The 11,643-nt window shown below is 35.5% G+C and overlaps 1 protein-coding gene across 1 annotated transcript; it reads right to left on the minus strand.

Moving 5' to 3' along the window:
- Positions 1-2,055: 2,055 nt before the first annotated feature.
- Positions 2,056-3,285, minus strand: LOC144363602 (guanylate cyclase 2G-like). Its single transcript, XM_078014230.2, has 2 exons — positions 2,619-3,285; positions 2,056-2,084 (listed from the first exon to the last, which is right to left on the minus strand). The coding sequence occupies exons 1-2, from the start codon at positions 3,283-3,285 to the stop codon at positions 2,056-2,058; spliced, it is 696 nt and encodes a 231-aa protein (XP_077870356.2).
- Between the last annotated feature and the right edge of the window lie 8,358 nt (positions 3,286-11,643).

An 11,643-nucleotide genomic window follows, 5' to 3' on the forward strand; every position in this document is an offset into this window, starting at 1 on the left:
ACTTCAGCAACAATTGCAAAAAACTTTGTATTTATTATAGGACTGAATAAATTGCCATTTGCTCATTATAAACGACGCAAATACCAATTATTTTCCACATTGTACACTAACACAACATATTAAGTGTTGTGAATTTCACGTTTACAATGACGTCAACGAATCACTATATTATAGATAGTATAGACGATACATTCATGACTAAAGATTATAACTGAGTGCAATTTCATGAATCATATTTAGTTGCATTAACATAATGTATATATAATGTATACTGGTTTTTTAGCTTTTGAGAATAATTACAGTTTTTTTATCACAGGCTCGATAAAAATAGATAAAATGTTACAAATGAATATCATTGATTGAATATAATAATACGATTCGTGCCGTTTATCATAAATGTTCTCATGGGTTACATTTTCAGACTAAACTTAATTGATTTATATGCTGACAGATTATCCACCGTTAGTCCACATTCTAAAATAGTATTCTAAAATTTTCAACGCTGCCTATATCTTACCCCGCGGAAAGTCACGGACTGAATATTGTTCAAGTGATATCATTTGATATACGTCTCCAAAAAATACCAATGCACTGATTTAAAAAAAAATAGAGAGAGATTGACAGCAACTGTTACAAGCGACGGGAAATCGCAATATAATTACCGTGCCTAATATAAGGGACGTACTTGCCATATGCTGCAGAATTAAGGCTTTATAGAAAATGTGAATTGATTAAACAGCAATGAAAGCTGGGTTTAATTGACTCCCGACACCTGATTATAGTATTATCTAAAGATAGATACATATACGCGGTAACCAATAAACGACCAGGGAAATATTGATCGCCTACTAAGACGTTATTGACTCAAATCTCAACAGTCCGTGCCCATCGTACACACGTACCAATCTTAGCATGATAGGCAGATATATAAATGTGTGCATGACTGTTTACATTGAGCGCAACAAAGTGGTGGCATTTTGACAAAGAAAATACGCTTTCTTTGAGTCGCGTACGTCGGTGGCGAAATTCATCTTGGTACACTGTAGTAATACTTATGACTGTTTTGGGATTTTCTAGACCGTAACTTCTGCGTTCATGCGTTTGGATAATTGCATTAGATAGTATTAGGTAAAGGAGTGTTATATGATAATTGAGAGCTATACTATTGTGGTAAATGGGTAACCGATGAACACAGACAAAAATATATGAAAGTTCAGTGGGAATGCTCTGTTGATAAAATATACAGTTTTTCTTCATATCACGACGATATGCGCTATATTGTATTTGACAACTGTGAGATTGCAAAGGAAAATAGCATAATATCGTCATACTATTAATGGCACACTTGTATGCAACTACTATATATTGATACCCGCTGCTAGTGCTACATTACTACCACATCATTTCATATTATAAACCACATTATTATACAACTGCCACCGTAACGCCATAAGTTTCAGCGTGCCGTAATTTTGCGGTATTTTACGGAGTATTTTCATCCTACCATATTAGGAAATGCGAATTCCAAATATAGAATGATTACGCGCATAAGCGTCCTCTAATAATAAAAACAAACATTGCTGCCATCGGGGTTTGACCGGATTCAACACAAAGTTCGCTGATTTTCTGCTGAAATTTTTGGATTTCGGCATTCCCATGATGTATCCTGGGAAGGAAAATATGTATAATAATAAAGTTATTACAAGAATACCTCAAAGTTTGCACTCAGACAGTCCGTTGCGCGTCAGTCGATACTTCAGCTGTACTGTCTTCGTACATACGTTGAGGTATTCTCCTAATAACCTCATTATATCACATGACAGTTGTGCTTAATATTCACAATTAAATATCACTACTGTTATTGTACGGTAAACGTCACAATATTTAAACATCATTATTGTATGCGTGTCCGGACAATACAAAAAGAAAAACAAATTGTGCGACATTACCGATGCTATCAAAGCAATATGTGAATTTACTCCCATAGTACTCCCATAGTTATCTCGAATGAAAGCTCGACTATATAGAAAAATATCGCTACAAAGCGTAATATTTCTATCTATCTGAGATATCGGTGGCAGTAACTGCAAATGAATAACACACTTAGACGTTGTGCCCAATTAGCATATGATTCGTAATTGTAGTTTGATCACATGACGATTTCCAGGTTTATCACCTGATATCACTTATCGTAGAGCAAATACATGTGTCATATTGGGATGTACCATCGTTTTGTGGATAATTCTACAGACCTGAAGAGAGCAATGTTTTCAAAGGCGAAGCCAAAGAAGATCATAGAAATTAAACTTGCTCGCGACGTCTGGGTCGCATATACTCTGAAAAATATGCCATATACGTGACTATTGGCGATAAGGTTGAGTGTTTGCTTGACCAAGGTAGGGTAAATTTGTAAACTCATACTGTACACTCAAATGTTTCAGTTGTTTGATCATTTCGTGAATTATATGTGATCTGTTTAGAAACCATGACGCACAGTGCATGTTTTTTTATGCACATAATATTTGCTAAAAGTTTGGTAGCGAATCTGGTTGATATGGATATATATTATAGTATTAAAACCAAAATAAAATAAAGCAATATAATTCAACATGACTTACTTCTGGCGTAAGAAGACACTGTTTTCATGAGTTCCATCATTTCCTCGTCACTGGATTGCCTGGTGTAGGATTCAAATCTTCCGACCGTGAAATTGTGCTCTTCAGCAGTAATATTGATGCCCTCCACGGCTGCCAGGAAAAGGACGTTACTTTCCATGATGTACCCTATCATAGTCCAGCCAAAAGATTCGAATACCTCAACTGCGATATCACCAACGGATTTGAAGTCACCTAGCGTACGTATCATGGTTGGCCAACCGAAATAGTTCTTCCAGCTGTACATTTCATCAGTACACCCAGCACACATATACGGCAAATCCCAGTGTGCGGACAACGAGGCTATAGGTTCAGCCTCTTCGTTACATGTAGGTCCTATCAGAGCCGTGTAGTTTCCCGGATAGACTAGATCGACGATATTCGCTAGAGTCGGCGCTATCCGACAGTTCGTCTCTAATATTTCGTAGGTCAGATAGGTACCGGGTAAAATATCTGGATCGGCGTTGATATCGTCGAAACCGATCATGTAGGCTGCGGCGATTCCTTCTTTGCCGTTTAACATTCCTGGAGGATTTGTCATTGGGTAAGACAGTAACACATTATAATCCACACAACAAACCAGAGTGTAAGCATGAAGGCTTATAAGTAACAATAATTCGAACCCAGTCATCTTAAAATTCAACGTTTGTAGTTCCGTAAAACATAAATTTAAATAGCCGACGTTGCAGCAATCTGAAAAAAAACTGCCAATTTGGAGGTGAAACATGTAATTCGTAAGTACGAGTAGTTAACTGTATGTTAAAACCTCCCCAAGTATTTGATTGCCACATCAGGAAGTTGCAGTTGAAGGGCTGTGGTCGTCGACTCGTGCATGTGCGCGATAGTTGTTGATGACTGAACTGTTAGGTTAGACTTGTTCCTGGAAAGTACGACGCACGGAAGCAACATTATTAGAGTATATTTTAGTAAAAAAAAAGTGAAAAGATTTTAAATTACAAACACATATTTTTAAAATACTATCTTTAAAACTGATCTAGTATACGATCATGATTAGTGATAAAAATGAATTCCTTTTAAAAATTCAAATTTATAAAACAGCTATTACACAATTTCCTTGATCAGATACGCTTTGTATAAAATCGTGTATATTTTTTGATGTAACATAAATAATATATATGTTAAATGCTGTCGCCTTACAAATCCAATAGTTCCACTATGCACCTGAATGTGGGCTCGCAGGCTTAGACACAAATAGGAAATATACTCCCAGATGACTCAATGTTTAATCTTGCAATACGAGCGGATTTTCTTATATGGAGCACGCATCTGAATACAGAATTAAACAAGCATCTATGATTTCTAATATTACCTATGAATAAACTCTGCGTTGTATAGACTCTGAACAGATTTCACTACAAAGGCCTAGCATTGCATTGGTAAATCTAATAAAGCATATTATATTAAGAACACACTATATTTACGTTTATGTATTTACCTTTATAAATATATAATAAACAAGTTTCTGTTTTTCATTTACCACTATTAATAAATTAATTCTCCGTGTCTCTAGTATAATAGTTTTAATAGACTGGGTAATAAATCGCTGCCTTGTTGGTTAGTTTCACTGTGTTGTTCAACATATTGAAATTTCAAGTCTACTTCATATGTAACTACCAATCGTATTAACAGTGAATTGCTGGTAAATGTATGTCGTTATAAAAGTGACGTCTCTTGATTTTTGGTTCTAAATATAATAGATTGTCTAATTTGCATTTATATTTTATACATATACAATGCCTTGCACATCTTCGTTAGCCACGAATAAACACGTTGTTAACGAGCCGTGCACTAGTAAAGAGTTTGCCCATTGGTGTTGTCTTACTAGACCACGATATATGGATAATTGCATAGCTAATTCAAATGCTTGTGTCAAGTATTTTGTATATGTGTATGTTATTCTGCAGGCAGAGCACAGAACCATAAATGGCTCATTATTGTATTGGATTGTAGGTGCACATTGATGCAAAGGTTTGTGTTGTAACTAACAATATTTACAGCGATGTTTTTGTCGCAGTCAAGGCAAATCATTACAAGCCCCATTGAGTAGAGTCGGGAAGACGGGAAGCAATTCGGCGGGTTTCCCAAGCAATCGCTATATTTATCAGATAAGAACATTTTATATTTATTTTACGTTGATACATTCGGTGTAATGCTTCATAGCGCGTGTTGTAATAATATGTTCTTTACGCATCATTTGCTTTCAAATGTTTTACTATATAATTAGTGTGAGTGTCGTTACGTATCAATGCATTCTACAAAACGTTGACATTTTATCGCAAATAATTTATAGCAAGCTTAAGAAATAATAAACCATGATCGAAAAAAATAAATATTATTTAAACTTTATTACACGTTCGGAGCGTCCTGGCCTATGGGCACCAGCGTTACTAATATGGTCGTTCTGCTCTCTCTAGTTAAAATGTTTCTGTTACATTGGTGAAATGTACTAGTATTGTCAATGAACTCACCTTGTCACTGGTACTCTTAAGTCCATGGTGCGTCGTTCGTCGTAATCGGTAATGTAGTACAGTTTTTTTTAAATATAAGCGAGGCATGTTAAACAGATTTATTCGATTATTCTTCTGAAAGAACCAACAGTCATTGACTTAACAAAAAGTCTTGGAATCTATGCATATACATTTTGTACACAAGAATGTTTCCTGAAACAGTTAGCGACCATGATGTATTCTTCTGCTCTACTGAAAATCTTTCTCAGTTAACGGCAAGTGTTGATAAGTGGTTGAAGTGCGCCACGGATGCCATGAGATGTCACAAGATACTTGAACACACTGACTGACGCGATCTAATGTTGTATATTCTACTACAGAAAATGTGATGCACTGTTATTATCTTTGGATGTAACCATTCATGTTATCGGGGTGGTCGCTGCGTGGAACAATAGTGAATTGATGTGAGGCGTGCTTGGACACGGATCAACTAAAGAGAATTTGACTTTACCGTGACTAATTTACGGATGTGAAAGCAATATTTTAATAATACGATACGTCCGCCGAATTCAAGAAAAGCAAATATATGTATCAGTATGCATCTAAGCTGTAATTGTAATTCGTAAAACCAGCATATAACGATGAATGACCAGCATATAATGGTGAATGACCAGCATATAACGATGAATGACCAAAATATAATGATGAATGTCCAGCATATAAGGGTGAATGACCAGCATATAACGATGAATGACCAGCATATAAGAATATATATGGTAGATATACCACCTACTATGAAAGACATCTAATGTTAATAATTAGTTTGTCGTCCAACCTTCATTGTGAAGAAAGTGACAACCAGAGGGCTAGCCTTCACTTTCGATAAACGGTCGTGTTTGGTTGATTTTGACAAATAGCAACCACTCATGAGCACCAAATTGTGTGATCCTCGGTCGATTGAAAACAAATGACAAGATAGGCAATACAGGTGTGTCCTGGCAATGTTTTTCTAACTTTTAACTAACTGAACTCGAATGAACGTCATTGCCTCGGCGACCACGTGTTTATTTAATTTACCTTGCCCCAGGAGGAAAGAGTCTAGATGTACTTATATGTTAGTCCAAACTGCCATGTTTCATATGTGTTAGCGGTTTGATCAATACATGCTATAAAAACGTAAGAATGGACATTTACAGGTAACTTCAAAGTGAGCGTACACTGCGGGATGCAATCTAATAACACGGTTTGGCAAAGAAAGTAGTAAATTCGTGAGATAATTGTCAGCCTAAATACCCTCAATATAAAAACAGAAAAAAATTATGATGTGGCCTGTGATGTTGTAAAATATGTTTTAGAAGGCTAGGCTGGAAATCGCGTCAATTATAATATCGATAATTTTCTCATTTCTCTGATTTATGTTTGTATTTTCATCTGACGATGTATGTGTGTTCATTTCTATTCAATAAAAGTTGTGCATTGGAATAAATGAAAATTTGATACACACATTTGACAGGACCATAAATCAATGACCATCGGTTTTTAGCCGTTACATCAACAGTTGATAAACAGCTTTCAATAACCAATGAGATTGCTCTACTTTAAATTTATATTTATGAAGTAACTATGCAGTAACTATGTAAAATTTATTAGAAAAAAGAATAAATCTATTTCTTTGCTTACTTTTCAGCACATTGTATTTCATAGGTCTGTTTGTAGGCAACGAAATAAAGAATAATTATTAGGCTTGGGCTGACACCATCATATTCACAATGCATGTGCTGCGCACAATCTTATTCCTTTTTATCTGTTTATTATTACCATTCTTATTATTTGTTTTCCTGTAAATTGTTTTCGGGTGTAATTCCCAAACCATTAGAACTACCATTGAAGGGATGTGCAGTGATACGAAGTGTAGATTCAAACAAACATTTAGGGAAATATGCGAAAAGTTTCTTGTGGAACTATGAAGTTGGTTGAGGTTTGATGAAATTGTTCGTCAGGCCGCAGAGACAGAATTTTTTTTAAGAATAAGTATTTAGTAAATTTTAATTGACTGATGTTTAATTAAGTGGCTGAAGTTTTGAAATTGTGATATCTCGAGAACTGTGTGGCAATTGTAATTTAAATTTGATGTGAATGTGATGTGAGACAGATAGTTATATTTTGGTTTGTAATCCTCAAAAAATGTAAAATGAAATTTCGGAGGTTTTATGCTGAAATGTTCTAATACCATATATTTCTATGTGCTTACAAAGTTGTTCTACATGCAAGTTGTTTTGGACTGTAAATCAAAAATTGATCGGCATATCTGTGGCGATCGGACTTTCCGATTTTCATGTCGATATCATGAATTTTCTAGTTTCAACCAGTTTTGATGTGTTTTATACGTATAATGGATCTCTTCCTGCCAATACAATACAATACAGTAACCGCTTACTTCAATTTTCAACAAGCAACCCATTTTAGATACATGTATGCTATCTGATCAATGTACGTATCTGAAGAATCTAGATGAAACTTTCCTCCAGCGAGAAATGGGAATACTGGACATCGATGAACAAAGTGCATTGAATTTAGATGGGAATTTGTTGAAAAATAGTGTAAGAAAATTCCTCCTTCTTTTATGAGGAAGGCCGAGAACTTATTGATCACCCCTCGTACATATTCTGCAGTATTACCCCATACAATTTCATTGCAGTCGTACACACAATTGTAAAATTGTGTATTACAAATTGTATTTTCTACGTGTGTGTATTGTGTATTACAAATTGTATTTTCTACGTCCTTGCTGTCTATTCAGGTGTTTGTTAATAAGTTTAATAGAATCACTTTACTCAATTAAGGACAAGTTAAGAAGTCACACGCAATAGTAGCAAATAGTAATCAGCGTGCTGGCACCGCGTAATACTCAATGATTTAGCAATCTTTAGAAAACAATATTTCGTAAGTAGAAGATGTAGTTATAGAACGCATATTCTGACATGTCTTTCATTTCGTGCTAGACTGCTTTACAATTTTGACAATTATATGACTATGAAGTTAAAACATAAAAGTAGTTCATTTTTATCTCACACATTATTTGTTTTCCTTCTCTTTGTTTGCAAATAACTTTAAAAATATTATTAAATACATAGGGGTGAAGAACCAGACAACGTGTCAACCATCCATAAGATTAAAGCAACGAATTCTCGCATTATGAATGTCGATGACGTACGTTATTTCGAAATCATATTTTCATATCAAGATTTATAATGAATGCCGTCAAAAACATTGTGGTAAATTCGATAAACGAGAAAATTTCTTTGGGGTGATGATGGTTAATTGTTAAGTAGTAGGGGAATCCCAACTTCATATTCTTCTCTGAAAGATAGACATCTGGACATTGAACTATAAAAAGGGTTTTTTGCGGCAGACGTCTTTCACGTACTACGCGACATCTTGTAGTGAACGGAAAACACCTATTAAAATTTAGTGTAGTCCTCAGATATTTTATCTCAATTCGTTTTAACTTAATGGAAATACATTGCATTTGATTCATTACATTTTTTATTTTCTGCGTAATATTATGTCGAACACTGAAGTGATCAAGATCAATATGTGGATTATACTGACTTCGTAGCAAATTGCTCTTTGAAAAAGTACTTAAACATAAAGCATTTGTGACTAAAGTCTGCTTAAAACATTCCATTCCATTGTGTGTTTGCTAAGCAATACAGTAAGGAGGAATCTAGTGTAAAGCTATGATATACAAACACACGTATACGTTTGTAGTATATAACTAGTTTCGCCAGAAGGTGGATGCAGAAAATCAGTTGCATTCATCTCGGACCAAATAAATATTAGAGAACATCAGCTGTTTTTGCAATACAATTTTGTGTGTTCTGATTTGGTATTTATATTATGAGCCTTTTTAACAAATGTAAACATATTTCTCAAATATGAAGGAGCTTTATCGTTTAAATATTTATTTATTTATTAATTCAAAATTTAAATAGGTCTGTGAGTAGTATTCAATTTAGTTTTTAAAGAGCTCTGTAGTACTGTGCATACTATTTACATCACAACATTAAAGCGCCAATTCCTATGATTTCGGAATTTCTTTGTTTAGCTATAACCACAAGGCTAATGTCATGTGAGTAGTCATTGAAATTGGTCACGTGAAGGGAACCTTAACAAATTGTGATACACAACACATGCTATTATTAGAAGAAAATCGACAGTGAGATGCCATCAGAGAAAGGCGTAGTCCCTCAAGATAGCCATGTATTTGACATTTCGCCCAGGGTCTCTGATAAAGTTGTCATCTTGTACTGTAGGACCAGAGGTTCGCTTGACAAAACTGGTTTTCAATAGATGACGCCCTCTGGAGACCCGGACGCAACTCCGCAGTAATTTATTCTATTACGTTGGTATATAGTATATGGCCATGTTTTCAGTCTTCGAATTTCGGCGATGGCTATTACAATAATGACAAATGAAATGTTTCACAAAAAATGAAAATTGGAGGGAAAAGACTAATGTAGTTACAGCTATTGTCGCTTTAAACCTAAACGTCCACTCATATCAACTGAAGTTCCCTCAAACAGAGACACAAGTGGAAAAATAAGGAAAAATAAAAGTTATTACAAAATATTCTGGTTACTAAAGGTAAGTATTTGTTGATGCGCCAGAACAATTATCTGTAGACTTTTAACATGGTCCTTCAAGTTTAAATCAACAACTACAGTTACAGTATGAACAAAGAGTGATGTAGGACCTCCCAGAACAGATTTAATTGGCGAAATGAACTAGTAAATTGATAAAAAAGGCGAATATTATTTACATAGAGGGGATGATAGATGGAAGGGGAGGATGAATGAGGGAAGGAGGAAGATGGAGACAAAACAATAATTTTGGGGTGGCTGGTTGTGAGTGGTGAAAAAAGAATAGTGATGAAATTAGGAAAGATGAAAAAGTCTGAATATTAATCTGTTACATAGCATAATTATATACAGATACAATACAATTACTTCATTTAGATTTAGACCAATATTACTATTGCCGCCAAATACAGTGTTATGACACTCTATTAATTTAGTATAGCGCCACCTAGCGATGAAGTGTATTTTCGGATTGTTTTTAGGTAGATTAGGCAGGGCGCCATATTGTTTCATGGAAAGAACTGTATGGGTTTGTTTCTTGCTCATATACCATGCTAATATTGGAAGATTTATTGCTATAATGCACCGATGAAACTACATATTTAGTCCTAGTTCGGTAAGAAACTGAAATTCTGTTTTTCGTGAATTTGTGGATGCCGCACATGTGAGTAACTAGAAATAGCGGTGATTTGACATGTTTACCGTGGATAATCTGAAACATTCTCAAGACAAATGATCGTGACCTTACGTAATCACGCTATTTTGTAATATTACTATTGGGAGTTTGTATTTTGATACGTTTTAGATAACGTATATACTTATGATGAGGTGTTGTACTGTATTTTTTGACACAGTGTAATACTGTTATTGTCCTTGCATTAGTTAGCTGCAGTTCTGTAGCTCGCTTGGTTTCGCTGTCGGTTATTTTGTTCGTCGTGGTGTTAACGCGAAACCAGGGAGCTACAGTTCCATCCTATGCGAGTTACCATATTTTACCGACCTGAAATCAGGTCGGGCCGTAACAGCCGTTTTTTTTTCATTATTTTCGCCTCAAGTTTCTACTTTTCTACTGTCGATGGGTCCCGAAACTATTTCATCAATTATTTTGAGGGCGATTGTCCGAAATTGGTCGTTTTCACGGCGAAAACTGCGTGAAATGGGAAAACTGTGACGCCTTGTGACGTCACGATAACTTATTCAAGATGGCGACAAACGCGGGGATTTCGCTGTAGTTTTCCGCGGTTTTCGTCGTGAAATCGACCAATTATTAAAACAGATTTGAATCAGGTCTATTATCAAATCCCGCTAGCATCAAAGTCCATGATATATTGTGGAGTGGCGACTCCATTTAAAGAAGTCGGGGTATATACACGCTGTGCTATGGGTATGCCAGGATCCGAAACCAGTTTGGAAGAAGTTATGTGCAGAGTTCTAGGCGACCTTATCCAGGAAGGCTTCAAAAATAGCTGATGATCTCTATATTGGGGGTGGAACACCTGACAGTGTCTTACATAATTGGAGTCGCACACTTTAAGCACTGCACAATAATAATCTACATCTATCAGCTAGAAAGACCATAGTCTGTCCCAAATCTACAAATATTTTTGGTTGGATTTGGTCAAATGGCACAATTAAAGCTAGCCCACACAGAATTGCTACCCCCTCTTCAATTGATCCACCTAACAATGTCTCAGGTCTGAGGTCATTTATTGGAGCATACAAAGTCCTCAGCCGTATCCTTAAAGGCTATGCTGACCTCATTGATCCTCTGGAGCAGGCAACAGCTGGACAACAATCAGCTAGCAAAATCAACTGGTCTGAGAACCTAATAGACTCATTTAAAACTGCTCAATATGCAATACAAAATTGTCGAGAGATTAC

Source organism: Saccoglossus kowalevskii, chromosome 21, assembly GCF_978046115.1.
Source record: "Saccoglossus kowalevskii chromosome 21, keSacKowa6.1, whole genome shotgun sequence".
NCBI lineage: Eukaryota > Metazoa > Hemichordata > Enteropneusta > Harrimaniidae > Saccoglossus > Saccoglossus kowalevskii.